Here is a 16,673-nt window from a genome sequence, read left to right on the forward strand (position 1 = left end):
CTTTTTACTCCTTGATTTTCTCTGCACCCAATATTCTGGACTATGACTTCCAAGTTCCAGACCTTTCTGGACATTTTCCTCATAGTACTTGTGGACAGACTTAACCTCTGTTATTCAGTTGTTTCACCATTTTCCCACTCCACACCTCTCAGACATAATTTGGGCTTTTTGCCTAAAACCCATTTGTCCTGTGGAGTCATCTATTATTCACAGCTGCTTCCCCTTCATAATGCTTGTTCACCTTTGGACTCAAATATTCTTATATATACTCTTGTAAACTTCCTATTGAATAGTAGGGCTCCTAGCAGATCGGATTGGTCCGGATCTGGATCAGAATCCATGGATTTTTAGAGGTTTGAAACAAGAACTGTATCCAGTGGTTAGAAATCTGCAGATATGCAGATTGACTGCAGATTATGAAATTGTGTTTTGTTAGAATGGCCCTGATGAGAGCTTTCTAACAATACCAAATATGTCCATATTGGTGGAGAATGTCATATCCCGGAATTCCGGCCCTGCACTTCCCCACCTCACTACACCTTCCTAACAACCTCACCACCTCCTACACCATTTCTCCTTACATTCTCACCCCACCCTTGGCCACCTCCACCCTGGAAGCTTGGTCCCAAGTCAGAACCTTCAGAATCCCCAGACCTCCAGATACGTAACTCCAGGTTTGGACCTACCTGCATCCCTTGGTGACTCCACCCTCATCATCTCATCTTCCACTTATAGCATGGCTGACATCTTCTTTCCATTCAGTTGGCTAACTTCCCCTTACCCATTTCTCATTCCCATTTAGCCTCCAGCCTTCAACTCTGCCTCCCTCAACCCAACACCTCGGTTCCCCATTAAAGATAACCTTTGGAATCTTTCAGACTTTGACTAAAGTCTTCCTCCACCTTAATACCTGTAGATTAGAACCCATTGTACGTTAGTTCTGATCTTGACTAAACCTCACCCCCAAGCTCCCCTATGAGTGATTCATGTCCCCCTCTTACAAGATACCTCAGACATCTGAAATTAAGGACAACTAAGACATAACGGATGCACAGCACTCCCCTCCAAGAGGCTGAGGCTGCATCTGTCAGAGACCAGGTTGAGATGAACGAGTGTCTCCATGGCAGAGGGCTTCGGCCTCAGTGACTTGTGCCAGGAGCGCTGTGCCAAGTAACACATCCGTGCCCTAACTTACTAAACTGGCAACCAGAACTGAAGGGGGATAAACTCTAGTCGATTTTATTACTGAGGTGTAACCTATGTACAAGTTGAGTATATATATGGTTACAACGAGGGCGGGTCCGCAAATGGCAGAGCCAAGCGGAGCGGAGCTAACGGGGTTAGACATTAGCTGATTGAATATTACCGATGAGTCGGGTTATGGGGTTAACAGAAAGGCAGGCGATAACCCAGAAACAGAAAGGAGGGATAGACCCGAAGGTGGGCTCTGCAGGGCAAGCGAGTGTATTGGCCAGCGGAGGTGGGAGTGCGCTAGCGGACATCAGAGCTGTCCGGAAGCCTTCGGGGCTCCGTACTTAGGGAGGTGTAGGTAATAAATTGAAAGGAGGGGGTGGTGACCATCAGGGGAGTCAGAGGTAGTTGCGGAATCCAGAGGCTCCGAGGTTAGTGATGGAGGAGTGGAGGAGACCTGGAAGGACTGGAGGTAGTGGAGGGTGATGGCCATGGATGGATATGACACTGCCATTGCTCCCTGCTCCTCCTATCCTTTCTGCTTTCTAAGAACACTGCACACCCCTCCTGTACCACCACACCCTAAGGCCACTGCCACTATCGCCATACCCACTGCATGCATTCCTGCCCACACAGCGGCCACCCTTGGGATCTCCTGTGGAGACACCTGGAGAGGTGCAGCTGTGTGCAGAGATGATGTGGCCCCTTCCACATGACCCTAGACACATGTATATAACAGCACCTGGGGTGGGAACAGAAGAAGCAGCCTTCTTCTCACTTTCCCACTTCAGGTAAGTACCATAGCTGTCATATCCATACAACTCCGGACCTCTGCTCCTGATTCTGGACCTCCATCACCTCCTCCAGAACTCCACATCCTCCACCTCCACCTCCCCCTGAAGGTTGTTGAGAGCCCACTCTACCTCTGGCTCCAACACAATGTCCAACACTACCTCTGATCCGACTCCGGTTTACTCCAGGTCCGATCCCAACCTTGTACCTTCCAGACCAGAGCTTGTGCTGCTCCACACCTCTGGCTCTGGACTCCTGTACCGGAACCCCATGCACCTCCACCTCTGGAACTCTGGTCACATCTCCACCTCTGGACTTTGACCTCCTCCATCTTATCTCCTTGTATTCCTTATTGCATTTCATTTATTATGTCTTGCCAATATTCCGGACTTAGACTTCCGACTCCGGACCCTGCAGTCTCTACTGTATGGTGTCATTTAATCCTCTTCTTTATTTAGATGGCTGCTTCCTTTCCATATTAGTCAGCTGTCATTCCCCACAACCCACTCCACTCCTTCCCCTCTTGGCCTTGCCCTTTTGGGAAGCACCATAGAGTTCCAACCCTTGACCCTTGTGGTTGTTCCCTCATCCAGTCCCCCTTTGTCCTCCAACTCCACTCCTGTATTATTATATATACTCTGTACATAGTTTCCTGTACCCCTAGTCTGAAATTGACAACTAGAGCCAATGACCAGAGAACCAGAATCAACTGGATTGTCCCCCCAAGAGACTCCCCCTGCTAACCTGAAATTAAGGACCACCTGTCATATCCGTGCATACCCGACCCCTACCCAACTTCCGGACCTCCACCCTCTCCACCTCCAGAGTCATACCCTACTGCTGCCGTTCCAATACTCACCTTCGGTCCTGGCAACACACCTCCTTCTACCCCCCATGCCACCTCTACACCTCCTTCCCTCTCCTCCCCTATCTCCGTCCGCTCCGATACTCACCTTGGACCGAACACCGCCCCTCTCACCACCCTCCTACTACTTCTCCACCCTCCTACTCTGCTCCTCCTTCACAACACCTCCACCCTCCCATCACCCTCCTACGCCTCCCCCATCCGCTCCGATACTCACCTTCGGACCTGACAACTCTCCTTTCCGCCACTCCTTCTCCCTTACCTTTCCCCTCTCTCCTCCCTCTGGTACTCCTCCGCCACCCTCCTACGCCTCCCCCATCCGCTCCGATACTCACCTTCGGACCTGACAACTCTCCTTTCCGCCACTCCTTCTCCCTTACCTTTCCCCTCTCTCCTCCCTCTGGTACTCCTCCGCCACCCTCCCACCAAGTTACGACCTTCCACCGCTGTCCTGTACTTCGTACTCGGACACCGCTCATACCTTTGCTCCGAGCCTCCGTCATAGTCCCTACCTTGGACTTTGACTCCACCTCAGTCTTAGTCCATTGCATTGGTGACCTCATACTACGTAAACACCATTGCCAATATCCCTCGGACTTTCAACCCTGCCTCCGTAACCTCTGTAAGCTCCACAACCCCCGAGCTTCACGGATCGCCTTCGGCACTTTCGCCGCTTGTAATGTATCTCTCACGTTTACCCCTCATCCCTACTTGGACTACTGCTTCTTCCCATTCTAGCCAGTTAGTCATCATCCCCACTTCTCCTCATCCTCCTGCCCCTCTGGGCCTTGCCCTCCCTACCTCCTTTCGGACATATCACAGGTCCTGCCTTATGACCTTCGGTACCGCTCCGCTTCTTCTACCCTTTGTTCCCGTTCGGATGTCTTCGTTCCGATTCGGTTTCCCTTTGTTTCCTTGTGCTTTTGCCCCCTCCATTATATATATCGGCGCTTGTACATACTCGTTTTGGTTCAGTCCGAAATCGACCTGAATTCCCCCCAAGAGACTTTCCCTCTGCTAGATCCAAAATTAGGGACCCCTAGGACAACCAGCAATGGCACAGCGCTCCGCCTGAGTCGCTGCGGCTGAGGTCCTTCCATGCTAAGTCTCCGATTCCACTCCGGAGTTGTCTGAATCCGCACATTCTAACACCACCTTAGACAACAAAGCAGTGGCACAGCACTCCACTTGAGTCACTGAGGCCAAGGTCCCTCCTTCCTGAGTCCCTTCTCCACTTCCGGACAATTACGCACTCTATAACAGTAGCTTTTCCCCTTTAATGATGATTCACTTTCCCACTTCAGACCAAGTGGTTGGGGACACTCACCCCACGATGGGACCACCGCTATGCATAGCCACTACTAGTCCCCCACACCGCGACTTCGCCGCTTTCGGAGCTGTCCCTGACAGTCACTGAGGCCAAGGCTCTTCCACCCACACTCTCACTCCACTCTTCATTCTGGGTTACATCCTCACACCACTGTGTGTTTTAACAAATATAACAAAACACACATAAGTTAATACAAGAAAGTACAAGTGAGAATATAATGAATGATGTGCAGCATAAATACTTTACATCCTCCCTTGCAATATATAATATCACATGTGGGGAAGGAAGGAAATGAAGGGACTTGTTGGAGTGCTACAGTTTCCACAAAGAACAAAAAACATTTTGTTACACCCACTGAGGCTTCAAAGTACATCCATTGCTTCATTGCTGATCACCACCATTCATTGATGTCAGCAACTTCTTCACCCCTCATATTCTCACCCTGCAAACAAACATTAAGAATAAACAAGAACACAAAGGCTCATGATTTCCGCAACCTACCTCTACCTCTGTCCTTTCTACACCAAGGCAACGTCGCTTCACTCCAGCCTCCATTAAAGGTTGAGGTGACACCCGTTTCCTTCTCACTGCATCCATCCTCTGGCTGGTTGTAGCTGCCAGTCCGTCCGAGCGTGGCACCAGTTGCACGGACGGAAGCGGGTGTCAACATGATGATCCATGAATGTTTCATGATGATGGTCAAGGATAAATTGGAGGATCAAGCGCTGGAACGCCTCATTAATGTACTCTGGGTCATTTCGTACATCTGATTCTGGAAGCCAATGTCTGTCAACAATAAGAATGGCAGCGAGCTTGCTGATCAAAGTGTGTAAGGGTTTGTACATTGAATGGGTGATGTCAAGACCTCTCGCCAGTGACGTGACCAAAGCACCACGGTGGTTGGCAGCCCCTATTAATGAAGTCCAGGTAGCTGGGTCGACATATTCACTTGGGCCTTGCCTTTGCAGAGGCTGCACGACCATAGCCCAGTAAACAAGGAGCCAAAAGACGGATTCCGCATCATGATCAAGTTCGTGCCTCCAATCGTGACCACCACCTGCCGCTAACGGACCCTCAACCACAAGCTTCTCTATCAACGGGAATTTCTTGATTCGGTCTGGGTGGTTCAAAGTATAGATTTCGGGGCTATTGGGTACTGCCGGAACCTGTGCGATGTCTGCAAGTGACACAGGTCCTCCCATTTCAACTGCCCGAGAGATGAAGATAGGTGTTCCCTGGTAAAATTGCGAGTGAGGGTAAATCAGATGAAGATGAGGTAACTCACGGTTCGTTCGGTTCGCTGGTGCTCAGAACCCTGTTTGTTTCCCAAATGTTCCGCATGATTGAAATCGATCAGGAGTGCCGACGTTTGGCAGGGATCATTACTATGTCCAATCTTTGTTAGCAACTGTCCAATTTCAGCGTGTGTGTACATACCTCTCGCGAAGTAGGTACTTGATGAAGCAAAGCGGCAACTCTTTTGATGCCGTCGCTTCGGCTCCGACAGACTGAGTATCCGGCTCGAGGCTTGACGGCTCCTGGGTATACAAAACATTTCCTCTGCTGATATCACGATGAAGGACCTGACGGTGGAAACGCATATATCGTAACACTTCCAAGCATGTGAGCTTGTGGAGTATTGCCAACAGAGATTAAAGTACCTTCCAGAACGTCAAACAGCGTCTCCAACACTTTACGCGGAGTAGGGATACTTGTGAAAGGCAATCCTGATTGCCGAAGCCCCAAGCGGTGCTTATTTTTTCCCATAAGATAAGGGATTTCAATCGTCTCATGGTACACGGCTTCCACAACACCAGGCACCCTCTCCGGCTTATGAATGTGGGTGAGGATTGTCTGTTCGTCGAAACGAGTTCCAGTTCGGCATAGCTGTTCTTTGAGCACGGTTAGAGCTTTGCCTTCGACCTCGAATTGGAACGATGGATTGGAGAGCACATGTGTACGTGTTCCGAAAGGATTACTAGCAAATATCGGAGAGAAGTCCAACACGTGTGCACCCCGATCTCGAGTTGTCACCTGAAGATTGATACGCCAACTATAGTTCCTAGTGGTTTCCTTTGGATCAACAACAAACGGCCCGCTATATGACGGGTCCGCAAAATTGTCGGGTTTGTAGAGGCGATAGATGAACGCATATAATGGTTTGTAAAGGTCGTTGTGGTTCCAAGGGAGAGAAAACCTGCGTATGCCATCCCCCGCAATCCCTAAAAGGAATATGATGCCAGCCTTGGAGGTGAGTAAGCCTGGTGCGACATAGAGATCGGGTCGTGCCAGAAGAAGGTAATGCAAGTACGAAATCGCGTTTTTCTTCTGTTCATCTTTGGACGCCTGCTCTCCGGCGAGTCGGACGCATGACCAGTGTACGGTACCGTCCTCTAGCCAATCACGCTCGAAGGCAGCGGTAATATCGGGCCTACACCTCGTGTCCGATACATGTCCGTGGTGTGTTTTGTTTCCCGTGTCCTTGAACACCAAGAGACCTTGCTCGTTTGCAACATCTAAAGTGAGAATGATATGTTGGCCGGAAAAGCGAAATACAGAAAGTGTGGTGCTCACGCTGTCTCATGGAATTGGCCAAGTCATTGGCCGCGTCAAGAAAGCGCAGAACGGAGAAGTTACGAGCTGATTCAGATGGGAGAAGGCCATCGTTAACACCCAAGAATTGGAGAAAGGCCTCTGTCGTCCTGAAAGGTGCCACCGTGTGAAGGTTCTAACGGAATAACCGCTTGCTCTAGTAGTAAAGCTTAGTCTCACTATATGCGCGAGAACTATTATATTACCTAGTAGTAAAGCTATAAGGTAATATACAATGAGTTATAAGATATAAGAAAGAAAGAAAGATAACTAACCTCAGTCTCACTATATGCGCGAGAACTGAGGAAAAGGGAAACTAATTCAAAAGATTGAATATAGTTTGTGGACTTCGCGGATAAGTCCGAAGTGACTAAAATAGATAAGAAGAAAAAGGTGTTGTGACCAAGTAGTCACGCTACCGCGGGAATGTGGCTGTCCGGGCGAGTTCCTCGCTCGGATGTGGGAATGTGGCTGTACGGAAACTCGTCCGGCCTCCCATAGCACACGGTTCCTCCAACACGCCCACTCCGTGTGCGCCCACTGGAATGAGTCCAGGTGAGTTTCCCTAGCTCTCAATGCTCCTCCAGAGTCATCTGTAGCGATGGGGTAAATCCTGCAGTCCAAATAACGGATGCCCAGATCACACAAATCGGATGTGAGGCGTTGTCAAAGAAACAACAAACACAAGATAAAAGATAAAAGAAAGAACGGGGTTTCAAAAACAGGTGAGAATCATCATTCACCGTTGAGCAGCCTTTAGCTGTCTCTCCCGTCAATTTCGCCTACTAATCCTGCCTCTTAGCAGTACTGATTCGGCTTGTGCACAACCGCGCGTCGATCGGATTGTCAATCTCGACATCTCGACATCGTTCGAAGTTCTCATACTTCGCGATAAATGCTTCCACCCGGCTTGAGGTCTCTCTGTGCCTCATCCCTTGATTGCATCGGGGAGCTTCGGCTGTGATCGGTGAGGATTTGCCATCGTTTGTTGATCGGTATGTTGTCTCTTCACCTGCGCTTCCTGCGCATTCGTTGGTGTGGACCGATCTTTGCTGATCTGACTCTGTAGTCGTCGATCCTGGCGATCTGTTCCATTTGAACAATGGGATTGGATTGGGGAATGGATATCGATCTGGATTTGGAGTGAATGGGAGGTTTCGGCGGTTCGGTATGGCCAATTCGCGTGCATATCTTGCTCCGTCGTGTCCATTGGTCATCGGTTCCCCCCTTGAAGCGCCACCTTCCCAACTATCTTCTCCATCCCTACATTCATCTCTACGATCCTCTCCACTCTCATAGTCTTCTATGAGTTCTTCCATCCAGTCTGAGGCATCGCGCACCGTCGCTTTGTCAGAGTCTTGTAGCGATTCTGACGTGCGTGAATCAATTTCATCACCATTTTCCGTCCTTGAAAACGCGAGTGATGACCCGTCGTCGTCTTCTGTATCGCCCACTGAAGAATCCGTCTCGATTTCGCCCACTGAAGTCCTCACTTCGAAGACTTTTGGTGTATGACTTGGGCGTTCCGGATTTGAGTCCGTACTAGTGTCCGGGTCTGACTCCCTGGACGACTTCCTGGATCTCTGGCGATTGGATCGACGGTGTCCATTATCTGTGGTGGTGAGCCGCTCTGCGCGCGCTCTTAGCCTCGGTTTTGGTGTCACTGGTTGGTCTGATAAATAGTCAGTGTTTTGGTCAATTTCGCGATTTCTGTCGACATTTTTCGACGATTTCGAAGGATATTTGCGCGTTGATCGACAGGGAATGGATTCTGTGGTGACAGGCCGCTTCGTGCGAGCATTTGGCGTCGATTTCGATGGGTTTTGGAGGTTGGATGGGCGAGTTTTCGTCGATTTGGAGATTTTCGGTGCGCACTTCTCCATTTTCTGGTTCTTCGCACCTTTCTCCCCCCTTAAATCGCCATATTGACGTCCTGCAACGCCTTTAGGTTTACTCTCAGCCAATCCTTTCCATATTCCCCCCTTTCCATCGACCACACCCATTCGCGCGCATCTGCTACTGTCGGTTTCAATAAACTCGACCTTGCGCGCGCCGATTATCCGTCGTTTCTCCCGGTTATAGAGCATCCAGTTGCTCTTCCTCTCATCGAATCCGATGTAGGTTCCCTCGAAGGATCGCACACCCAGCCTTTCCTGGGATTTTCCTGGTATGCGCATGTATGCTGCACACCCAAATGGCCTCATCTGCCTGGGTTTCAGTTTCTCCCCAACATAGATCTCGTATGGGGTCTTCTCTCCCTCTGAGGCGCCTGCCAAGACTCGGTTCTTGGTCCAGATCTCGTGTCGGATCACGAAATCCCAGAGGTTCTGCGGGAGTTTCTTAACTCTCAGCACTTCCCGGGCTTCCTTCAGCATTGACTTTGCGCGATTGTTCCAAGTATGGTCTGCGCACTCTGCAATGCCGTCTTGTGAGGAATCTGCATTGATGATTTCGTGCTTGATCCCCTCTTTTGCCTGGAGCCTCTGGAAAATTTCCGAATCATACACTCCACTTCCATTGGTCCGGAATATCTTGAGTTTCCGACCAGTCTCCATCTCAGCACTGGCTTTCCAGCTCTTGAAGAGCTCTAGGGTAGCTTCCTTCGTGCTTGCGGATCCAACACGTGTATAGCGACTATATTCATCGGTGAAGGTTGCAATGTAGCGATGTCCTTCCCGGTTCGCTTGGTGTACTGGTCCCCATATGTCGCTTGTTACCCTTCCAAGAACTTCATCTGCCCGCACTTCCGTGACTCCGGGATTTTCCTCGCGGGTCTGTTGGACTTCTACTTGGAGTCTATAAAGACTTCCGTGAGAGTAGGCTTGGGCAATGAGTTGTTTGGTCTTGGAGCACCGGATGTCAGCGGTTTCTGTACCGAGGGTAGTTGAGAGTCCGACACTGGAGAGTTGGTGGATAGAGAGGAGATTGTTTGTGATTGATGGAACGTGGAGGACATTTTTGATTGTCACCGGGCGCAAATTATTTTCGGTGAGTGTTTGGACTTTGATATTTCCGATGCCGATCGCTATTGCGGATTTCTGATTTGCGACTCGGATATGTTTAGGTTGATTAAAACTTTGATATGTGGTGAAAAGTGAGCGGTCCGTGCTCATATGCGAAGTCGCACCAGAGTCGATGATAAAATAGGTGCTGCCTTTGGGTGAAGCAGTGCAATCAACCCTTTCCTCTTGTCTGAGGTGGGGTGCTTCTGCCGGAGTTGTTATGTGGGGCTGACTATCTGAGCTCCCATCACTACCGCTTGCCGAGTCTCTTTTCGGCCTCTTCCCCGGACTTCTCTTCGGACCTTGCTCTCTCACATCTCCCCCTTCAGCCCAACATTCCTCAGTGGAATGGCTTCGCCTCCTGCAGTTTTGGCATCTCAATCCTTTCCTTTGCCTCGAGTCCGATCTCGGACATTTACTGTTTCGGCTTTGCATACTCGGCTTCTGCTCCCGACATTTCCCTTTGCGCTCATAGTTGCAAATGGACTCAATGGTCTCTTGGAGGGTAAGGGAGTGCCGGTTGATTAAGGATGTTTGGAGAGTGTTCCAAGTTGGGGGCAATGATAAGATGAGGGCTGCCGCTAATAGATCCTCGCTAGCCTGATTTCCGGATGTGTGAAGTTTGAGAGCTGCTTTCTCTATCTCCTGGACTAGGGATTCAATGTCCCATTTCTGAGTCCTTTCTTCATTCCGCAACTTCATCAATAATGATACCACGGATTTGATGCCTATCCCTGAGAACTGGGTTTGTATCGCGTTCCACATTTCAGACGCGACCATGAGATCAGAATAAGTTTCTGTAATCTCATCCTCGATAGATGCTAAGATCTGGAGGAGGGCTTCAGAGTTGCCCTTCTTCCATGTCTCTAAGGGAGTCGTGGTTGTTGATTGAGATGAAGCGGGGTCGGAATCGGCAAATGAGTGGGGAATGTATGGGGGTAGCGGTCTCGGGATAGAACCATCTGCATAGCCAAATAGATTTTGACTTTCCAAGACTAGAGCGATTCGCTGTTTCCAAGTTGCATAGTTTGACCCATCAAACTTGAGTTTAGTGTACTCGAAAGTTTTGGCACAGGGCCATGCAGGAGTTGTCTTAGAGTTCATTGTAGAGCTAGATGGCGAGTTCTCTTGTGGACTTGGAGCTATAGAGAGCTCCTGGGCTCATAACCTAACGGAATAACCGCTTGCTCTAGTAGTAAAGCTCAGTCTCACTATATGCGCGAGAACTATTATATTACCTAGTAGTAAAGCTATAAGGTAATATACAATGAGTTATAAGATATAAGAAAGAAAGAAAGATAACTAACCTCAGTCTCACTATATGCGCGAGAACTGAGGAAAAGGGAAACTAATTCAAAAGATTGAATATAGTTTGTGGACTTCGCGGATAAGTCCGAAGTGACTAAAATAGATAAGAAGAAAAAGGTGTTGTGACCAAGTAGTCACGCTACCGCGGGAATGTGGCTGTCCGGGCGAGTTCCTCACTCGGATGTGGGAATGTGGCTGTACGGAAACTCGTCCGGCCTCCCATAGCACACGGTTCCTCCAACAGGTTCTCGCGGTAGCCGAAAGCTTGGACCTGATCGCGTTTATGGGCGACAAAATAGTTGGGAAGTTTGGCTACAGGAGACGACCCGACCGAAAGGGATGTCCCATGTGGAGGTGTATGCATGCCTGAATCGGGCGGGGGAGTGGCAGAAGACATGGTCGTTGGAACGGCTTCCGCAGGACACACCACACCTCGATATGATGGGCAGTCGTTCAGTTGGCTGGCTCCCACACTCACGTGAGACCAAAGCCAGTTGGCCTTAGCAAGGGGGTGTCGGCATTTCCCGGTTGAAAGGTATGGGGTTCACAGGGGGCCCGGACATGTAACTTCATGTCACGAACCTCTCGGCGCTAACGAGCGTGGGAACGGAGCGGAGCGAAGCGATGTCGGAAAATCGCGAGATCGATCAAAAGCACGAGACTTGACATTTAAAACGCCAAAATTTGACGTTTAAACGTGAATTTTGGCATCTAAACGTTGTGATAAATTGTTTATGGCGTTTTTTGATATTATTGAATGCGTTTTTATACCCCTCAAACGCTCTGAATATGTTTTTAATAACTTAATAAATGTGTCATAAATGCTTCCTACAGCATCAAAATTGTCAAAAATCCGTCTCATATAACACATAAAGTACCACCACATCTGACCAATGTATTCTCATCGGCTGTTGGGTAGTTGTTGTAAATAAACGCCATGAAACGTTTCCCGGGCGTTTAAACGATATACGGGATTTTCCGACAGAGAGTTGTGAGATCACGGGAAACAAGATCACGAGCCACAAGATCACAAGATCACAAGAAGTCTATTGAGGTCAGCGACCTGTGTTGAAAAGTTGAAGAGTCCGTCTTCACTGGTCAACTCCTTATATACATGAAGATGTGCTAAAACATGCGAGGTGAGACATATGAGACAAGAGAAACATACAGGAAGTCTTAAGCTACATGAGTTGAAATGGAACTGAGATATGCGGGACATGTGAAACCTCCGTTAAGTCCGTCCGGGGTTACGGCTTAACCGTAACACTTCATGTGGTCTGAAACAACATTGGGGTGACCAAATTCAAGTAAGTAGGCTATTGAGGTCATGTTTGCGGGTCTGGCCAATGGGGCAATGCTTGTTATGTCAAAACCGTGAACCAACTGATGCTTGTGGAGTGTCCCCTCCCTATTATCCCCCAACCCAACCCATTTAATGAGCCCAGAGTTATTCCCACCTAGTTGATACCTCATCCCATCCCATCGAATGCGACTGATTATAATTTAACATCTCCCTAGTTATCAGCAATGGAACTAAGCATGATATTGATGTGTGGTAGAAATAGTGGTAAATACATGGGTTGAAGCCCAACATATCATTGACAGCAAAGGGAGCCAATGACACTGTGCCACCTCAAAAGTTTGTTTTGGTTCAAAAACAGGACCAATTTGGAGTTTGGAGCTGGGTTAGGCCAGGTAATAGCCTTCAGCCTATATGTGAGGCCCCGGCCCATGTCTATATTCCGCCCACAACATCAGTTGATGTTGTGTTGTGTAATAATTATGTCGCGACACTAATTTAGCATTGCGGAAGCTTCTCTATTTATTTGTGCCGAGAATGTATAAGATTGTATATAAACCCTCGGGGTAGCTGTAAAAGGCTGATCAGCCTTTACTTCTACCCCGTTAATATACAGCCAAATCAAGCATATACTTAGACGGACTTCTGAGGCCTGAGGCAAATGGGGGAATGGAACGTTACTGTCCCCAAACTAATAAGCAACCTTTCACTATAGCTGGGTTGGGTGGGGAATAGTGGGGAGGGGAGGTTGGCAATGAATGATGAAAAATGTGACCATACCATTTCATGGCACATGTTATGGAAATGGGAATTTCCCATTTTAGACTCTTATGGGTTCTGTATCACATGATTTGTATAGTAATAGAGTTTATCCAATCAATAAACAACCAAAAACCCGCTGTGCTAACATCTGTTACAACTAATGTTAAACTGCCTGTGATAACATCTGTATAACCATATGAACCCCATTTCCCAACCTTTCCCTCTTCCTGCGCTAAGGACGGACGAAAATGGGTGCCTCTGGCCCCATTTTTGTAAAGCACAAGTCATGATTGTGCACCTGCTTGGGTTGGGTTGGGTAATAACCAGGTGGGGACAATGGGTAATGTTGCCAAATATGGGCAAGGCAACTGCCGAGGCCTGTGGCATTCTCCGATTGAATTGGGGGGGGGGGGGGGGGGGGGTTTCCCAGGATTGGGGAAAACATGTAACTGGCATACTGTCAGGGACTGCATGTCAGTTCACGACAATAAAGGTGTTCCCGAGAATCCTAGTCATTGTTAACGCTGAAGTGCCACCTTCAGCGGAGATAGGGCTTATATACATGGATACCGCTATCCACTAGAGTGCGGCTACAAACGAGATAAGGAACAGCTGATAGAATGACGACATGAAAAGATAACTATTCATTCGGATAATCATAAGCAAGGTGTGGGAAAGGGGCAACATGTGGATGGAAGATAGAAGCAGGATGCCAAGCAAGAGCTAAGCGAGATTACCTGCGTTCTTCGGATCACTCCGGATTGTCTGACGGCAACTCCCTTCCGGCATAGGGAGTCAGGGTAGCCGGTTAGGCCATGCCCTGACACATACCTTTCATGTCTGCATTACCGACACCCCCTTGGGCCTTAGTACAGTCACCAAGCCATGCGCTGAGCACTTGTGCAAGGGGGGCTCATTCAGGAAATGCTGAACCCCATGATAGTCTGACCATCATGGGGGCAATGTTGTTCAGTCCAATAGAACCTATTACTTGTCACGGGGACACAGTAATATGGTACTACAGGTACCCCACCTGATGTACTGTCTTAGATTGGTATTTGCCCCTTGGCTGTGCACACTCTCGCACCAGTGCACTGAAGTGAAAAACTAGTACCAGTCACAAATGCCTGGAGTGTCATATCCATCCCCGGCCATCGACTTCCACTCCCTCCAATCCCTCCAGTCTACCTCTGCTCCTTCTTCACTAACCTCAGAGCTCTCATGTCCCGCAATCACCTCCACTTCCCTCAATGGTCACCACCCCCTCTTTTCAATATATTACCTATGCCTCCCTAAGTATGGAGCCCCAAAGGCTTCCAGACAGCTCCGACATCCGCTAGTGCACTCCCACCTCCACTGGGCAATACACTCGCTTGCCCTGCAAGCCCACCTTTGGGCCTATCCCTCCTTTCCATTTCTGGGTTATCGCCTACCATTCCACTAACCCCGTAACCTGACTTGTCGGTAATATTCAATCAGCTAATGTTTAACCCTGTTAGCTCCACTCCACTCAGCCCTGCCATTTATGGGCCTGCCCTTGTTGTAACTATATATACTCAACTTGTACATAGGTTACACCTCAGCAATAAAATCGACTAGAGTTGACCCCCTTTAGTTCTCGTCACCAGTAAGTAAATTAGGGCATGGACATGTAACTTGGCACAGTGCTCCTGGCATAAGTCACTGAGGCCGAAGCCCTCTGACATGGAGAAGCTCCAGGGTACCGTGACCTGAAACCCAGAAAACCCCCTATGCCATGACTTCTTCAGAGCTCACCATCACATGCCCTTCCAGCAACGTCTCCGGATGCGTCATCACCACTGCCAACATTGTCAACAACATTGACAACATTTCTCTCAAAAACTCATTATTTCCTTATGACTTGATTTGTACATGACATAACTTCCCTTTTTCTCTCTCCATTGCCATTTGCTGCTTCGCCATCCTTGTTGACATTGTTAAGATCGATATTCTCGGTGTTGACTTCATCCTTTCCTAATATCTCTCAGAATTCATTTACATAATGTGAAAGGATCATATTGTATTTAACATTGGAGACAAAAATCTCCTGAGAAGCTATGAGTTGCCTTATGTGACATGATGGGAACATCGTTACTTTATGTTGGGGCTTGCCTAAGCACTTCCACCAACTTGCTCACATGTGCCAGCAAGTACTTGTAAGGTTCTCATTGCACATGCCTTGGCATCCCCCCTTCTATCTCGTTGCTGGGTGGGGCATTCCATCAGTGGGTTTTCCATGGCTTTGGATTTGCTGGCGCCTTGCGCTTCTTCCTGTAAGATCCGTTAACAACCTCACAAACTCTTGAGAAACCATGGCTCACAAGTTGGTCCTCATGCTAGGGCCAGGTTCCATGGGTGTCACTGGCCCAGCCTCTATGTGAGCGGTGCTGCTTGCGAGTGTGGCATTATTTGGATGGCTGGAAGGTCTTATCTTTTGGGTAATGTTCAACTAATATTCTAAATTCCACAAACCTTGGCACACTATCAGTAATGTTGTCCTGCACGCTACTGATGCAACTTCCACCCCAGGCTGAGGCTGCTTCTGATTCCAGATGGGAAAGCTCTTTTTTCTGCTGCTCAATCTCCTCTGCCATCATTTTGACCCATCTACTCGACCCATTCTTCCATCCATTGATCACCTTTTGGAGATGCTCAACAATGGCCTTCTTCAGTTTGACTATCGTACCACCAGGGTAGTTTGTCATATCGATCTTGATGCCATGTCAGATTGTCAGCTTTAGATAGTTACAGGGCACCCACTCCACTCTCAGTTGAGTTACCCTTCGGCTTTCAGAGTGATCTATCTGACAACATTGTGGAGTGCCACTCACTTAGTTCAGATTTAGTCCAGTCCGCCAACTGGGCATGCAGTGTCCCTGATCCCGCTTTGTAAATTTTGACAACATCTTTAATCATCATGTCAGTAGTGCAAGGTGGCTGGCTCTTAGCTCCTCACTGTTCAGTGCAACAATGCAGTATGCCTCCATGAGCTGGGTGTGCTTCCGCAGGTTTACATTCGCTATGTGTCAGGGGACATGTGTGCTCACTGTAATGGGTCTATCCAACTAGACTCAAGACAGGAAGGAGGGGGGATAGGAATCTCACTACTGGTCAGGCTGAGGTGGTATATTGGGTCCTCTAGAGTAAGGTGCTGATACTCTCTAGCTACTGTACAGTAGGTCACGGAAGAGTCCGATAAACAAATAAGGAAAGAACATCACATGACAATAAGGAAACAGAAACATCGGGCTCTAAACACCGAAAATGGAATCAGAAAAATAAGGAAAAATAAGGAGTGTGTATGAGAAGTGGGTGAGAGTGTGTGCTATGTGTCTAGGATGTGGGGAGTTTGTTGAGCATGGTAGAATCGCAGGATTTGGCTTGTTTATGGTACAATGGCAAATCCCTGTTACATTGTGCAGGTTGCTCCGATAACCTAGTTTTAAAGCCAGGGGAAAGGAATGTCCCCATTTTAGAGTCAGCTATATACATGTAGAGTCCAGCAATAAG

The 16,673-nt window shown here is 48.5% G+C and overlaps 2 protein-coding genes across 2 annotated transcripts; both read right to left on the reverse strand.

Annotated features, from left to right (window-relative positions):
• Positions 1-4,569: 4,569 nt before the first annotated feature.
• On the reverse strand, positions 4,570-6,762 carry EI90DRAFT_3019063 (uncharacterized protein; the record flags this gene model as incomplete). The annotated part of the gene is made up of 7 exons (XM_039057302.1): positions 4,570-4,620; positions 4,680-4,792; positions 4,831-5,413; positions 5,464-5,563; positions 5,616-5,790; positions 5,840-6,694; positions 6,753-6,762. 7 exons carry the CDS (start codon positions 6,760-6,762, stop codon positions 4,570-4,572), a joined length of 1,887 nt encoding a protein of 628 aa, XP_038912274.1.
• Positions 6,763-15,385: 8,623 nt separating this feature from the next.
• Positions 15,386-16,082, reverse strand: EI90DRAFT_3019064 (uncharacterized protein; the record flags this gene model as incomplete). The annotated part of the gene is made up of 5 exons (XM_039057303.1): positions 15,386-15,434; positions 15,485-15,580; positions 15,636-15,874; positions 15,944-15,963; positions 15,995-16,082. 5 exons carry the CDS (start codon positions 16,080-16,082, stop codon positions 15,386-15,388), a joined length of 492 nt encoding a protein of 163 aa, XP_038912275.1.
• Between the last annotated feature and the right edge of the window lie 591 nt (positions 16,083-16,673).

The sequence above is a fragment of the Cantharellus anzutake genome (assembly GCF_015039405.1).
Source record: "Cantharellus anzutake strain C23 chromosome Unknown EI90scaffold_52, whole genome shotgun sequence".
Classification (NCBI taxonomy): Eukaryota; Fungi; Basidiomycota; class Agaricomycetes; order Cantharellales; family Hydnaceae; genus Cantharellus; species Cantharellus anzutake.